This window comes from Biomphalaria glabrata, chromosome 3, assembly GCF_947242115.1.
Source record: "Biomphalaria glabrata chromosome 3, xgBioGlab47.1, whole genome shotgun sequence".
In the NCBI taxonomy this organism is placed as follows: Eukaryota; Metazoa; Mollusca; class Gastropoda; family Planorbidae; genus Biomphalaria; species Biomphalaria glabrata.
In genome coordinates, this window is record NC_074713.1 from 9,545,852 (window position 1) to 9,563,303 (window position 17,452).

Sequence of the window (17,452 nt, forward strand, 5' to 3'; positions counted from 1 at the left end):
TTGAGACCAAATGAAAAGGGAACTAGAAAGTTCAAGATAGCTCTTGTTAGCATATAATTAAAGCTCGACTGTCAAATCTTGTTGAAAGAAAAAATAAAAAGATTAATAGTTCAACTTAGATTTCAATAAATAAATGTAAAAATTGTAGGCAAAGCTATATTTACAAAACTGTGTATTTGTTTGTTGAGATAGCGCTTCTCAAGCCTTACAGGCAGTGGCGTAGCTAGAAATGTGCGGGTGGTGCGGTGCATCAAGTGGTGGGGGGGCATCAAACAGAGGACAAATTTTCTCAGTGAAACTACACATAATTACATAAATAAAAACAAACACATTTATTTGTTTGGGTAATTTGTTATGTCATATATTTTTCTTCAATTAAATTAAATGTAAGTTGTAGAGCAGCTGGAATCTAATTTTAACATTTGTTTCAATCTCTGGAGGCAACTTTTACACTTTTTTTTTTGAAGCCATGTTACTTCATTGTTCAATGGACTGGTTTATAATGGTGATGTTTTTTTTTAATTATTAACTAGTAATGGTCAAATCTCTTTTGTACACCAGCGGGGGGAGGGGTATCTGGGGAGGGATATCTGAGAGAAGATTTTTCAACCGCTCAGCAAACACAACCCTGCTTGAGTCGGAATTCGAACTCAAGACGCCTTGTAAGGTGGCCAAGCCGTAACCAAGCGGTTTTAGCATCTCAGCCACACATCACTTGCTCGAAGAGAACTTGAAGTTTGTCTGTGACTAGGCAACAATAATGACACCAAGGCTCAAGATCTAAATACGCAAGAGGGAAAAATGTGGAGAGATTATCTGTAGAGAATCTTGGACATCACGTGTTTTTTTTTTTTGCTTAAAGCAGAATCTGGCACTCCATGGGCATCGCGAACGAGTTGAAGAAGAATTGGCAGTACAAAATCGAAGAAATATTCTTGAATGAAATTACTATCCAAGTACGATCCATTCCTGAAAGACCGAATAAGTAGATGTCCTAACAAAATAAAAACGAATTGTAGATACGAAGCAAAAACAAATAAAAAAACACAATCATACAGAAAGTATAAGAGGCAAATATATTTCTCGATTATTTTCCGTCTAGATCAAAACTTTACGATACATTTTCATGTAGAGCCTCAAAGAAGATATATTTTCTACCAACACATAAGAAAGAGCTACTGATGGAAATACTTTCCTTGGACCGTATTGCTCACGAAATAATAACCCCATAAGAACAACGTCATGATAAATATGAATTTGAATCCTCAGATGGAAATCAATCTCGATGGTTATCGACATAGACAAAAACGAATGTTGTCTTGGGGCTTCAGGTCATTGTCGAAGTTTCTCCACAAGTCTCTGAATGTCCAAACCAAGAATCTATTGAGCTTAAGAGTTTTATAAAAAAAAAAAAAAATCATACATAAATCATTCTGGGATCGAATATTGCTATCCTGATTCGCAACTGATTTTTCGCTGCGGCCCCTCAGGTCATAGTAAGTATTTTATGCGACCCGTACACCTTAATGAGTTTGACATGCCTGTAGTACAGAATTTATTCTTGCGCCTAGAACTAGTCTGGTTTTGAAAGGAAATCCGAAACTTTTAGAACAAGACAAACATTATAAATTGTAACTATTTTTAAATCACCCCTGAGAATTCACCAGCGCTTAGCCGATCATTTACCAGGCTGAGAAAAGCTGATATACTGTGCTAGTTTATCTTGTGTTTTATTTTTATGTGTTATTGATCTTTTTACCCGACTTTACCGTATCGATAGCATGTTGGTTTCTTTCCTTGGTTTGTATTACTACAAGCAAGGTCCAAGAAAGATAACTAGTAAAATAGCTTAAGATTATTGGGTTTGTTGAGTAGCGTCCCTTTGATAAGATGACTTAAAAACAAATCCAAGCTCTCAGTGAAAATCGGTATGTTGAGTGAATAGTACTAAGTACATGTACATAAGAAAGTCTTCCATATTCCAATAGTATACAACATAGCTCAATATAGACATACCCATTTCTAAATAAGAAATTTGTTTCGAATATTAATCATTTTCATAGGCCACTCGGCCAGCCAACAGTTAAGGATTAATTTTATATAGGCATAAACCATTATTTCTTCCTATTGATAAGACATTGTAACGTTGTTTCTAGTCTGGTGATCATGATTGACAATGAAACACATTCCTGCTATCGGCGCTGTTTGAGCTTCATTTATTTGTTGATTTAGATAGGGAAGGTTTTGACTTTTTTTTGCGTATTTTTAGGTCTTAATGTTTTGTTATTTCGCCTAGGGCCTTCGATTGCCTAAGGGCGGCCCTGCAGTATCCCTAGATCATCTGTATGCCTATGACTTCAGACGTTCTCTCTTGAAAATCAAGGATTGTATCCGTTGAATTCTGTTTTCAAAAATTATTACATACAAGATATACTAGAATGTGAACAATGTAAAGGAAAAAATAAATCACACACACACACACAAACTAACAAACACAAAACTTGTAAACAAGTAATTGTATAAAAAAAAAACCCAGACGAAATAGATCCATTTATTGATTTTTTATTTTCAAAATATAAATGGCAGTTTATTTCTGTACATCTCATCACATTGAAAAAAAAAAGTGTTTATAATAATGTCGCTTTATAGGCAGAGTTTTTTCTAGTATTTTTCTTTTTCTTCATATCAAATTTGTAAAATATATAAATATTTTTTTTTCTTGTCTTTATACATGGTCGGATAGTTGGATGATTGTCTGGGCGAGCTTTTTGTTTTTCTTTAAAAAATACATGAGCTAGTCTAGACTCGGATGTAATATCATACAAGCCTAACCATTGTAGAAAATTAGATTATTGTTATCAATTTAAACATTGGTTCGTTATTGTCAATACTGACCCCATAGCGGGCATTTGGGCGTCTACTAAAACGAAGAGTTGGAAGGGCGACAAGGGAAAAAAATCGGATTTTAGGCCGAAATTCATTGGAAATGACTGGTCATCAACGATCAAAGTATTACCTAGAATCATCTGCTTGACCAGTGAACTTATATCAAGATGCTCCTATTTAAGAAATAACAAAGTTTATTTAAGAAACCAAGCATAATGTATGGTCTGTAGCGCCAAATCTGGATCTCCTTTTATAGATGAAGTTGTTTACTGGACCAGTCAAAACTTCAAAATTCTTTACCCCAAAACGTCAAGAGATTCCGTCCTAAATATAACTAAGAAGGTTCTAGATTATTGACTCAGTGGGTATGACCTTGTGTTAGCTTTGAACCCATTACAAAAAGTACATAGTGTTAGGCTAACCAGTTCCATTTAGATGGCTGCCTGGTCGTGCGGTATGCGCGCTGGACTGTCGTTCAATCGTTTTAACGGTCCCGGGTTCATACCCTGCCCGCTGCCATACCCCGTCGTCCTGCGAGAGGCGTGAGCTAGGATCTAGATTATCTTTGAAGGAACATCCGGAACATGAAAAACAAACATGACATTACAATCATCAAAAAGCATCAGCGGTGTATCAGACTAGCAAAGCACAAGAGCAGCAGTCATCAAGCTGCAGAGGTTTTAGTGAAGTACTGGGAATGTAGTGCCAGGACCGGTTTCCTCAATGGGACCTCGTTGTTGTCGTCATTGGTCTCGGGGCGCTTGGTAGGTTTGGACAAGTCTTGTTTAATTTGATTGGATGCTTCCTTCAGCAAGTCTGGACCGATGACGCCCGCGCCTTGGTGCGATCCTGAGGCCAGAAAATGCCTCTGGCGAGGGGGGAAGCCTTCAAAGTCAGGGATACCGTCAAGCCTGCAGCTGTTGCAGTAGAAGTTTGTAGGCAAGAGGATGGGCTCGAAGCTGGACATGGGGCAGACGGTGTTACCCTGGGGGTGGGAAGAGCCCTTGGCGTTGCCAGAGCTAGCTGGGGAATGCGGGGGTAAGAAGGTGGTGCACTTGTTGACCTCAGAGGTCAAATTTCTGGAATGTGTATGGTGAGACGAAGGGGATCGTAGCTCTTGGAGCTTGTTAGCCTCTTGCCCCCGAGGACACAGGGCGTCTTGCCCCCGATGACGAGGTAACGTATTCACTTGCTGAGGCATAGGCGGAAATAGATCGTTTGTGGCAAGGTGTGCGTTAGGCTGTGGAGGATAAAACTGCTGAGCCGAGGGAGGAGCCCCTTTAGGAAATGGCGTCGTCGCGTGGGAGAAAAGTTGCACCTGGTCATTCCTCTGATAAAGCTCGCCTACGTTCTCCGAAGTGTCAGTTGGATGAAACGATTGCAAGCAAGCCTGATCACGTGACACACCATTGCTGGCACCAGCTGACAAGGCACAGGTATGTTCGAGTTCAAAGTAATTAGTCAAAAACGAGATGCCGAAGCGATTCTGCGCATCGTCCCCGTTAAATCCCGTCTCGGCCATCTGATTCCCGTTTCTCCCCTCGTCGAAGGCTCGAGGCCTTATCTGCACGGTGCTGATGCTTGTCGGCGACGTCTGGCAAGGGGAGCAACTGTGGCAGGACTCTCGACTGTTTGATTTTGACGGAGTTCTCACCCTTGGCTTCCCGTCGTCCGTCCGCCTCGGGTCGTCATCCTCGTCCTCGTCATCAATGGTCTCGTAGACGGCCGAGTAGGCCCTTGAGTAGCAGTGGGAGGAAGGGCTCATTCTCATCAGAGGGTGGCGTGACGCGCAGGAAGGACAGTTCCATTTGGGGTCGCACGAAGGGTGGCATGGCACGGGTGGTATGGGCAGACCTCTATGCCGGAAGGGCGGGTAAATGATGTCATCGTCTCCTTGTACCTGAGAATAGGCAGAGGAAAAAAAACTTTACATAATAGTTTAGTTTCAAATTGCTTTCACACTTTTTAGATTCATGTTCATCTCTCTCTCTCTCTCTCTCTCTTTTTCTCTCTTTCAGTCCCTCCCCCTCCCTCTCTTTTCTCTCTCTTTACTCTTTCTCTCTATTTTTCTTTCTCTCATATTCCCCTTTTCTCTATCTTTCATCTCTCTTCCCCTCTTTCTTTCTCTCTATCTTCTCTCTCACTCTCTCTCTCTCTCTTCTTCTTCTTCTGTTTCTAATGCTAAAGAAGGTTTCATAAGGCCAGCAAAACGACCAACAACCTTTAGTTTCCCCCAATTAATGCCAGGTACCCATTAGAACTGGGTGAACTCAGAAATAAAAAAAAAAATCCTAGTCATCACTAGGATTCGAACCAAGGACCTCCGGTTCGGAAGCCAAACGCTTTACCGCTAAACCGCCGCGCCTGCTCCTCTCGTATAGCCCGATCTATTAATTTGTGTGCAATGACAGTGAATTACATTTCCCTTTGAGACAAGAAGTTGGTCCATTGAATCACATTTGTAAATGTTTGATACAGCAGCACCGGATGAACTACTGCAGCATTCATTCACTTCCAAGAGAACCAAACTGAAGGGCTGATCATGAGAGGGGGGGGGTAGATAAGAAAAAAGTTGGTAAAAGAGGGGTGCGGGATGAAAAGGGCGTGACTTTCTCATCTTGTCTGCCTTTTATTTGTAGATAATATTTCTGACCTTCTAACTTAGGATTGATCTGCAAAGAGACAGGGGCTATAGCGGGGGGGGGGGGGGGGGGGGGGATTGTAGGAAAACTCAAAAACATTTCATGATAAGAAAAAAAAAATCTATAACTAAACTACAAACCTCTAGATTAGTAAAATCAGCACAGTTGACAGCATCGCTTGTTGATGTGCTCAGTTGTAACTGTTGGCGGGAAGGACGAGCAGCCGCCATTTTGTGTCTCACACGATGTCTGTACAAACAATAGATATATATATTATCTATACATTTCAGAAAAAAAAATACAAATTACATTTTTTTTTCAGTTTCTACTAAAAGCTTACACTTTTTTTCGTGGATGGAAGGCAGAGGCGTAGCGAGCAAAACGTGCGCCCGGGGCAAGGTACTTTTTTGGCGCCCCCCCCCCCCCCCCCATTTCCATGAACATCACATAGAAATATAAGTGGCTTGTGGCACACACACCCACACCCCCTCCATGGCGCCCTTTTCTCCCCCCTCACTACACCTCTGATGAAAGATGGGTGAAAGGAAGTTGGTTGGAAATCAGTCTTAAGCTCAACTGATGCGAATGCATGTATGGAGAGGAAGTCAGAAGCTTAAGTAATAGAGTGCCGTAGGTTCGATCCTCACATTGACCCAATTCTTCATTCTGTTTTTCAGTGACTTGTAAAATATGAATGTTTACTTTAACATACTGTATGAAATTAAAGTAGGTATTGATTTATATATTTCAAAATTTTGTTACTACTTGTTAAAATGTTGTTTTTTTAAAAATGTATTTTCAGTTCAAAATTATGAACATAAAAACATTTCTTTTCTCATGACTTATTCTATAGCTTTTGTCTTTTCTGTGGCATTCAATCATGCACCCTGAATTAATTCTTCACATTGAATTTCGTTACCTCTAAAGAGAATGTTACACACGGCCCGCGTTCGAATCCCCATTTACGCTAAGTAGGCTAAGTGTCATTTTTTATTTATACTTTCAAAGTACTTTGTATGGCGCTCCTGTCGATACGGTTTTAACTTTAAAAGTACTTTGTATGGCGCTCCTGTCGATACGGTCGTTGGAGGAGATCATTAGGCAAATTGGGGAGCAAAAAAAAAATCCCATTGTTGTGCATGAGGACCAAGTTCATTGCATTGGCCGTGATGGAAAAAAATCCCTAACAAAGATAGCACTTTCCACACACCGTTCCTAAAGGGGACGTTTTTTTACGATGAACACCTGCACGGCTGATGTGGTACAGAAAAGCAACACGGGCGAGTTTCCACGGTGTGTTCGGCCTTTGGCCTCTTTTTAATCCGAGCATCCAGGGTTACGAGTCATCGCTAATAGGGATGTAATAATTTACATCTGCTTAGATCTTTCCTAGACAGAAGCTGTGTATCAAGAATTGGCCTCTTTAGTCACACAAGAAGTTGCAAAGAGAAAAGATCGTCTCTTGAGACGTAAAGTGCCACAGAGAGAGACAGAGATCTTTCCTAGACAGAAGTTTGTTCCTACTGGCAGATGGAGGCAAATTTCCATAATCCTAGAATTCCAAGAGTCTTTGTCCCAACTCTGTAAGACAATTACATAGACGATGACGCATGCACTTAATACTTAAAATTAAAAGTACTCTGTATCTATGTAAAGTACTCTGTATCTATGTAAAGTACTCTGTATCTATGTAAAGTACTCTGTATCTATTTACTTACTTTGTCACGCAGACCAGTACCGCCACCATCATGACCACAACCACAAAAAACAAGGCACAGCCGATGGACAGCTGACAAGGAGTGTCACACCACGAGTGGCGAGCCTCGGTGAGGTCGCTCAGGGATGACCCCAGATCTGGAGCCTCCGTCCGTCGAGGGTGCGGGCTGTAGCGGTTGTTGGCGGCGCCGTCCTCTTCTCCCCCCTGTAGGTCTGAAGGGAACAGTATGTGCCTGATCTCGCACTTGCCCGCCAAAAAGGTCTGGACGGTCCGGCTGACGCTCGGGTCCAAACGGGTCGAGTTGACCTCGATGAGCAGCCGCGGTCGCCAAGGGGGTGGGCATGGAAAGCTGGACCAGAACTCCCGCACGTCTGCATCGATATCCCGCAGAAGCGTTGACGGGCTGGTCAGGAGACCCGCAGCCGCGGGAATCACTGCCGACGACGTCAGAGCCGCCGACGTGATTGATGCCATGACGACTCAGGCACACGTCAGAGTCTGGGTAGCAGAAGCTTGAAACGTCACAACATAACTGAAGACCTGGAAAGAACAAAAGAAAAAAAAACATCTTTTAAAAAAAGGCTTTATGAAATAAAGGTTTTATTAAACGTGACACTAGATCAAATCTCGTCAGGTTCCATCTTTTTTTTTTTAAATACTGTAACATATCAAAATTTAAAGCGGACATAAGTCTATTGTTACGAATCTAAAAATTAGTAAGTATTTATAATATTCAACCGAACAAGTATAAGCAGGCTATAGATGTATGCAAGGGCGGACTGTGTGTCGAAATAGGCCCGGGTATTTCTATACCATCAGGCCCATAAATTGTGTATTATATATGGGGCATCCAATTCTAGGTCTTCCTGTCCTGTCCTCAAGATCATTATGTTAAGTTTGATAATTTATCGATTGCTGTACTCAGCCTAAACACATGCACACAGTAAACTTATAAAAATATACCGTTAGTCCTTATCTTATCTTATATAATACAGACGTTACTTCAAAAAAAGAAGATGATTACGTCCTACGCGTCATGAATCTAGTCATGCATGTTAACCAATGACTTAAATTCTGCCAAGTTATTATTTTTCCTGACTGACTCAGGCAACCCATTCCATGCTCTAATCGCTAAGTGTGAAGGCCGTAAATGGAGCAAGCTTCTAGATCTAGTAGCATTGTCTTCGGATGTAGGCTATTACATCGTTTCGGAACATGTGTTAGATTAAATTAGTAGGACCTAGTAGAGTCTGTGTAAACATTTTAAAAATATGTTACTCAGTGGGTCCCTTTTATTTTTGTAGATTAGAATATACCTTAGCGATTAGAGCCTGGAATGGGTTGCATGAGTCAGCCAGGAAAATCATTGACTTGGCAGAATTTAAAATTAAATAAAAATGCTATACACTTTTAACAATTTAACACGAGTCGTCCTTATCTTATAAAATACAGACGTGACTTAAAAAAAGGAAGATCATAACAGAGGTCATAAGGCAAATTTGGATACCGGCCCATCGGGCTTTTGCCCGAATGCCCATTATTATTATTATTATAGCTTTTATATAGCGCTACTTTCATGCTTATAGCATGCTCAGAGCGCTTTGGTCCAATCTCATTTGTGGACCAGTGGGGGGGGGGGGGGGGGGGAGGGGGTATCTAGGAGTTGGTTTTCCGTGCTGCCTTTGGGCGCTCAGTAAATACAACTCTGCCCGAGTCGGGTGTCGAACCTCGAGCCAAGACAAACCAAGTTCAAGCGCACTTGGCCTCTCGACCACGCTTCCCACCGAACACATAGCCAGTCGTCCCTGAATGTATATAATTTTATCAAAAGATTTACAGCTGTTTGTTTTGCAGCTGATGGCTCCAATGTTCCTAGTTTTTACTTGGTCCGACAGAATTACCTATATGTATGTTTATTGTGGTGTCTACATAAGTTTAGTCAACAAGACGCAGGCGTTCTAATGTACAACATTAAAAAAACACAGTTCACTGGAAACACCCCTCCCCCCACACACAGACAGACAGACATACCATACACAGAGATACACACACAACACCAATGACAGAAATCTATGCATTCGAAATGAGTTGCCCATGTGGGTCTAATTTGAAATAAAATCACCGTTACAACAGGCCACTTACATGTGTAGGCCATCATTTCGCTTGACATAAAGACACAATAATTTATGCTCTTTAAGTTTTCAGGAAACTTAATGGGTTTTTGTGCAAAAGAAACACAAAAAAAGTTTTTATTTAAAAAAATCAACAATGTTTCAAAAAATAAAACCAACAAAAAACTTTGGAGAAAAAAAAGAGAGAGAGAGAGAGAGAGAGAAAGGGAGAGAATAGGGGAAAAAAAAAACTGTGTTAGTTATGGGAAGTGGACAAGGGACATAATAGATTTTTTAAGTGACCGCCTGCGGTGATGTCCCTCATTTCTGATTTAATAGCGGAGACAAGGGCAGATAAGAGAGGGAAGAGAACGCTCTAGGAACAAAGGCAGTATTTGAGGAGAAGAAAAATGAGATAAAAATGTGTTAATAATAATAATAATAATAATAATAAAAAATGATGTAAATGTTCAAACCCGTTAAACTTTATGACATTCATTTTCTTTGTTTTGATTTTAAAAATGTAATATGCATTCATCAGTAGTATCGAATGTGCACCTTGCATAGTTTGCAAACTTTGCAAAATGACTCAGGACTCTCCCAGCATAGTTATGTAGCTTACACACCATAACAGTAATGATAATTCATATGACTCCACTTCTCCCCCCCCCCCCCCTCACAAAAAGGAGAAATCTATATCCCGTTCATCATAACAAAAATATTTCAGAAACCAATAATTCAGTAATTATCATTAATCTCATCACATAACAAAGTATGGTTAATAAAGAGAAGCTGTAATCCAAGTGACATCTATTTAGCCTATATGAATGTTTCTGTTATGTTGTCTTTATATGAGAAAAGAGTCCTTGTAATCACAACAATTACGCACAACGATCAATAAAGCAGTCTTAGTCTTAGTCTTATCACTTTAGACACCATTTTGCTTTTTTAATTGCTATATATGTTGAATGGCTTTATGTTGATAACAAGAGATCCCATTTCTCAAATAGATTAGTCTTATCAGGTCTAAATCCGGCCTGGACACACGCTTACTCTATCGCTTTACAAAAAAAAAAAATTAAAAAAAAAGCAGAAATAAGAAAGCAGTTGCTTTGTTGACATATCATTTGTATCTCTTAAAAAAGCGTCTGTAGCTTATAAGGTCACGTACATTCATTTAATATGCGTCTTCCAGCCTGCTGAAATATGGCCATTGTTTTGTTCAGCAGATGTTTTGTTTTGTTTCTCTCCTCTGGATTGAATAAAGAAGACAGGTTTTTATTTAATTAGCCCTCCCCCTCCCAAATCGCCTTGCGATCTGCAAGTGCAATAACGGTGTCTAATAGTATGAACAGCTCAAACGCTTCAAGATCAATTATTCGGTTTAAAGCAACAGTTTCTTTGAATAAAACAATTTGCATACAATCTCTCACTCTTTCTTTTCTCTCTTTCTCCTCTCTGTCTTTCTCTTTTCTCTCTCACTCTTTTTCTCTTCCTTCTCTCTTCTCTCTCTCTTTCTCTTCTCTCTCTCACTCTCTTTCTCTTCTCTCTCTCACTCTCTTTCTCTTTTCTCTCTCACTCTCTTTCTCTTTTCTCTCTCACTCTTTTTCTCTTCCTTCTCTCTTCTCTCTCTCTTTCTCTTCTCTCTCTCACTCTCTTTCTCTTCTCTCTCTCACTCTCTTTCTCTTCTCTCTCTCACTCTCTTTCTCTTTTCTCTCTCACTCTCTTTCTCTTTTCTTTCTCTCACTCTCTCTCTCACTCTTTTACTCTCTCTCCCACTCTTTTTCTATTCTCTCTCTTTTCTCTCCTCTCTCTCTCTAACTCTTTCTCTCTCTCTCTCTCTCTTTCTCTTCTCCCTCTCTCCCTCTCTCTCTTTCACTCTCTCTCTCTCTTTCTCTCTCCCACTCTTTCACTCTCTCTCTCTCTCTTTCTTGAAAAGAAATACAAACCGTCAGTACTAAAAGTCATATTAACAAAACACGAGACCCTGATATTATACATAAATGCAGACATTGTGTTCGATTCCGAAGATTAAGGATGATGACAGTAGATCACGTGACCACGCACAACCAGTTGGGAGGAACACATCCAAGCCCCTGCTAAAAAGGCAGAATCGTCTGAGGCCCTCCTAAAAGCTCATTACAATGTTCTAATTAGTATTTCCTTATTCGTATGTCCTAATTAGCATGTCTTCATCCTCGTAAAACAGGAACACTATTCGATGAATGAATAAAAAAACAAAAATCAGCCATTTATTGATATGAATAAAGGTCAAAAAATGTTTTCAACTTTCACTTCTGACCTCTGCTCCATTCCTTTTTATTTTCATTAAAGTTTGTTAATCCTGTTTTTTTTTTTATTATTTGTTTTCTTTTCTATCAAACACAATTCTAATATTCTTTCTTTCTCTAAAAAAAGAGATGAAAAAAAAAGAGAATGATTAAAGCTTTTGTCATAAATGTTTTCATCTTACTGGCTGTCACATAAATACTTTTCTCTCTCTTTCTCTTAGAAACGCACGAGTAATCCCCCTTTATTACTTTAAAAAAAAATGACACATATGATGACATATATGAGAGAGTGTGTGTGTGTGTGTGTGAGAGAGAGAGAAAGAGAGAGAGAGAATCACTGTGGCTCAACCCATGAAAACTCCTCTGAATTAAAAGCTTTTTTTTAACCTGGCTAAGTAATTTTTTTTTTTGAGCTAAAATTATCTATGATAGATAAAATCATTAGAGTTGGCAACAACTTAGATTGCCCTTTCCTTCTTTAGAATTCTAGTTGGCAGCACATTCAGTTGAAAGGCTACAGCTCTGTCACTAGACTTACCATGCCCTGTATTGCTGCCCGTTATACTAAATACAGACATTAATGTGCAATAACAATTGTTTTAGTTTTTGCAGACGTCTTTTCTATCTGAACTCTCTTTCAAGTTTCTCTCTCTTTCTCTGTTATCTCTCACTCTGTACTCATTTAGTCTCTCTCTCTCTCTTTCTCATCACGCTGTGCATTCTCTTTCATATTTCTCTCTCTCCCCTCTCTAAATATACTCTATCCACAATCTAACCCCCCCCCCCCATTTCTCGTCGCTCTCTATCTATTCTCTACACTCTGTTTTTCTTTTTCTATGTCTTTGCTCTCTCTCTCTCTCTCTCTCTCTCACACACACACACACACTCCAGCATCTGATTTTTCATGTCCATGAGCTGCCACCAGTCTGACTCTAGTCTTGTTCTAGACTGACTGACACGAGCCATCAAAAGAATAAAAAAAAAAAAAAAGAAATAGATGATATTAAAACTAAGAAATGTAATGCTTTATTTTTATATTTTGTTTGTAATGTCTGGCTTGTAAAAATAATAAAACTTGAATACAACGATGTATGTGACATTTATTTAGACCTGCTCGAGTTACCTCAGTGACGTCACGAGACACGGCTCGGCTTTCAGGAAACACTAGAAGGACGTCACGAGCGATGGACAAAAACATTGGACGAGGACAAATTGATGGGGAAAAAAAAACAACCGATCGACTCTTCAAAACTTGTCATTGTCTCAACCTCTTTCGCGTCCATCTCGCCTTTCCTTGGAAGTTGATTATTTCCCTTGGAAGTTGATTATTATGCTGACAACTTGATGCCAGAGTCTAAACTTTCTACCCGAGAAGCTCTCTCATTTGATGTGCTGACTGTTAATTAGGGAAGTGTGGAAACTCGGAATGAGAGTAGTTCTTTATATTTCTCTTTATTTTTGTTTTGTTTTGATGATAAGTCACATTGAAAATGTTTGAGTCAAACTAATTTCTGTTCTCCATAAGTGTAGAACCTTTGACCTTTTAGTGCAACAATATCAGCAATTGGACCCCACGATGACCTACTAACTATTGTAAAAAAAAATTAGAAAAATAAAAAGCAAACTTTATGGCCATATTACAATGTCTTCGAGGCTCGCAAAGACCTTCCTCCAGGGAAAAGTACCAGGAAAAAGAAGAAGAGGCAGACAGAGAAAGCGAGGGGAAGACAATGGATGGGCTAGCCATTGAAAGAGGTTTTGTCCAAGGCAAACGACAGAGAGGAATGGAGAAAGACCGTTGATAAATCTTGTGTGGTGCCCCAACAGTCCAGCAGATTAAAAGATAGATGAAGGTAAATCATGAGATAACGCACGCCGCAACTGCACAAATCATTGACCTAATTATCTGAGGTCTCTTTGAAAAAAATATAGACGTCATTCACGAGTAAAAGCTGCTAGACATGATGAAGCTGCTAGACATGATGAAGCTGCTAGAAATGATGAAGCTGCTAGACATGATGAAGCTGCTAGAAATGATGAAGCTGCTAGACATGATGGAGCTGCTAGACATGATGGAGCTGCTAGACATGATGAAGCTGCTAGACATAATGGAGCTGCTAGACATGATGAAGCTGCTAGACATGATGGAGCTGCTAGACATGATGAAGCTGCTAGACATGATGGAGCTGCTAGACATGATGAAGCTGCTAGACATGATGGAGCTGCTAGACATAATGAAGCTGCTAGACATGATGGAGCTGCTAGACATGATGAAGCTGCTAGACATGATGGAGCTGCTAGACATGATGGAGCTGCTAGACATGATGAAGCTGCTAGACATGATGGAGCTGCTAGACATAATGAAGCTGCTAGACATAATGAAGCTGCTAGACATAATGAAGCTGCTAGACATGATGGAGCTGCTAGACATGATGAAGCTGCTAGACATGATGGAGCTGCTAGACATAATGAAGCTGCTAGACATAATGAAGCTGCTAGACATAATGAAGCTGCTAGACATGATGGAGCTGCTAGACATGATGAAGCTGCTAGACATGATGGAGCTGCTAGACATGATGGAGCTGCTAGACATGATGAAGCTGCTAGACATGATGAAGCTGCTAGACATGATGGAGCTGCTAGACATGATGGAGCTGCTAGACATGATGGAGCTGCTAGACATGATGAAGCTGCTAGACATGATGGAGCTGCTAGACATGTTGGAGCTGCTAGACATGATGGAGCTGCTAGACATGATGAAGCTGCTAGACATGATGGAGCTGCTAGACATGTTGGAGCTGCTAGACATGATGAAGCTGCTAGACATGATGAAGCTGCTAGACATGATGAAGCTGCTAGACATGATGGAGCTGCTAGACATGATGAAGCTGCTAGACATGATGAAGCTGCTAGACATGATGGAGCTGCTAGACATGATGGAGCTGCTAGACATGATGGAGCTGCTAGACATGATGGAGCTGCTAGACATAATGAAGCTGCTAGACATGATGAAGCTGCTAGACATAATGGAGCTGCTAGACATAATGAAGCTGCTAGACATAATGAAGCTGCTAGACATAATGAAGCTGCTAGACATGATGGAGCTGCTAGACATGATGGAGCTGCTAGACATGATGGAGCTGCTAGACATGATGAAGCTGCTAGACATGATGGAGCTGCTAGACATGTTGGAGCTGCTAGACATGATGAAGCTGCTAGACATGATGAAGCTGCTAGACATGATGAAGCTGCTAGACATGATGGAGCTGCTAGACATGATGAAGCTGCTAGACATGATGGAGCTGCTAGACATGTTGGAGCTGCTAGACATGATGAAGCTGCTAGACATGATGAAGCTGCTAGACATGATGAAGCTGCTAGACATGATGAAGCTGCTAGACATGATGAAGCTGCTAGACATGATGGAGCTGCTAGACATGATGGAGCTGCTAGACATGATGAAGCTGCTAGACATGATGAAGCTGCTAGACATGATGGAGCTGCTAGACATAATGAAGCTGCTAGACATGATGGAGCTGCTAGACATGATGAAGCTGCTAGACATGATGGAGCTGCTAGACATGATGGAGCTGCTAGACATGATGAAGCTGCTAGACATGATGGAGCTGCTAGACATAATGAAGCTGCTAGACATAATGAAGCTGCTAGACATAATGAAGCTGCTAGACATGATGGAGCTGCTAGACATGATGAAGCTGCTAGACATGATGGAGCTGCTAGACATAATGAAGCTGCTAGACATAATGAAGCTGCTAGACATAATGAAGCTGCTAGACATGATGGAGCTGCTAGACATGATGAAGCTGCTAGACATGATGGAGCTGCTAGACATGATGGAGCTGCTAGACATGATGAAGCTGCTAGACATGATGAAGCTGCTAGACATGATGGAGCTGCTAGACATGATGGAGCTGCTAGACATGATGGAGCTGCTAGACATGATGGAGCTGCTAGACATGATGAAGCTGCTAGACATGATGGAGCTGCTAGACATGTTGGAGCTGCTAGACATGATGAAGCTGCTAGACATGATGAAGCTGCTAGACATGATGAAGCTGCTAGACATGATGGAGCTGCTAGACATGATGAAGCTGCTAGACATGATGGAGCTGCTAGACATGTTGGAGCTGCTAGACATGATGAAGCTGCTAGACATGATGAAGCTGCTAGACATGATGAAGCTGCTAGACATGATGGAGCTGCTAGACATGATGAAGCTGCTAGACATGATGAAGCTGCTAGACATGATGGAGCTGCTAGACATGATGGAGCTGCTAGACATGATGGAGCTGCTAGACATGATGGAGCTGCTAGACATAATGAAGCTGCTAGACATGATGAAGCTGCTAGACATAATGGAGCTGCTAGACATAATGAAGCTGCTAGACATAATGAAGCTGCTAGACATAATGAAGCTGCTAGACATGATGAAGCTGCTAGACATGATGAAGCTGCTAGACATAATGAAGCTGCTAGACATGATGGAGCTGCTAGACATGATGAAGCTGCTAGACATAATGAAGCTGCTAGACATAATGAAGCTGCTAGACATAATGAAGCTGCTAGACATAATGAAGCTGCTAGACATAATGAAGCTGCTAGACATGATGAAGCTGCTAGACATAATGAAGCTGCTAGACATGATGAAGCTGCTAGACATGATGGAGCTGCTAGACATAATGGAGCTGCTAGACATGATGGAGCTGCTAGACATGATGGAGCTGCTAGACATAATGAAGCTGCTAGACATGATGAAGCTGCTAGACATAATGGAGCTGCTAGACATGATGAAGCTGCTAAACATGATGGAGCTGCTAGACATGATGGAGCTGCTAGACATGATGAAGCTGCTAGACATGATGGAGCTGCTAGACATGATGGAGCTGCTAGACATGTTGGAGCTGCTAGACATGATGGAGCTGCTAGACATGTTGGAGCTGCTAGACATGATGGAGCTGCTAGACATGATGAAGCTGCTAGACATGATGAAGCTGCTAGACATGATGGAGCTGCTAGACATAATGAAGCTGCTAGACATAATGAAGCTGCTAGACATGATGGAGCTGCTAGACATAATGAAGCTGCTAGACATGATGGAGCTGCTAGACATGATGGAGCTGCTAGACATGATGGAGCTGCTAGACATAATGAAGCTGCTAGACATGATGGAGCTGCTAGACATAATGAAGCTGCTAGACATGATGGAGCTGCTAGACATGATGAAGCTGCTAGACATGATGGAGCTGCTAGACATGATGAAGCTGCTAGACATGATGGAGCTGCTAGACATAATGAAGCTGCTATACATGATGGAGCTGCTAGACATAATGAAGCTGCTTGACATAATGAAGCTGCTAGACATGATGAAGCTGCTAGACATAATGGAGCTGCTAGACATAATGAAGCTGCTAGACATAATGAAGCTGCTAGACATAATGAAGCTGCTAGACATGATGAAGCTGCTAGACATGATGAAGCTGCTAGACATAATGAAGCTGCTAGACATGATGGAGCTGCTAGACATGATGGAGCTGCTAGACATGATGGAGCTGCTAGACATGATGGAGCTGCTAGACATGATGGAGCTGCTAGACATGATGAAGCTGCTAGACATGATGGAGCTGCTAGACATGATGGAGCTGCTACACATGATGAAGCTGCTAGACATGATGGAGCTGCTAGACATGATGGAGCTGCTAGACATGTTGGAGCTGCTAGACATGATGGAGCTGCTAGACATGTTGGAGCTGCTAGACATGATGGAGCTGCTAGACATAATGAAGC

The 17,452-nt window shown here is 41.1% G+C and overlaps 1 protein-coding gene across 3 annotated transcripts in view; it reads right to left on the minus strand.

Moving 5' to 3' along the window:
- Positions 1–2,546: 2,546 nt before the first annotated feature.
- Positions 2,547–17,452, minus strand: part of LOC106071369 (uncharacterized) — a 108,593-nt gene continuing 93,687 nt past the window's right edge. For all 3 annotated transcript variants that reach the window (XM_056024535.1, XM_056024537.1, XM_056024536.1), the window contains 3 exons: positions 7,247–7,785; positions 5,669–5,777; positions 2,547–4,786 (listed from right to left, as the gene is read on the minus strand). In XM_056024535.1, coding sequence (XP_055880510.1) covers positions 3,551–4,786; positions 5,669–5,777; positions 7,247–7,719 — 1,818 coding nt within the window. In that variant the 5' untranslated portion in view covers positions 7,720–7,785 and the 3' untranslated portion in view covers positions 2,547–3,550. The remainder of the gene's footprint in view (positions 4,787–5,668; positions 5,778–7,246; positions 7,786–17,452) is intronic.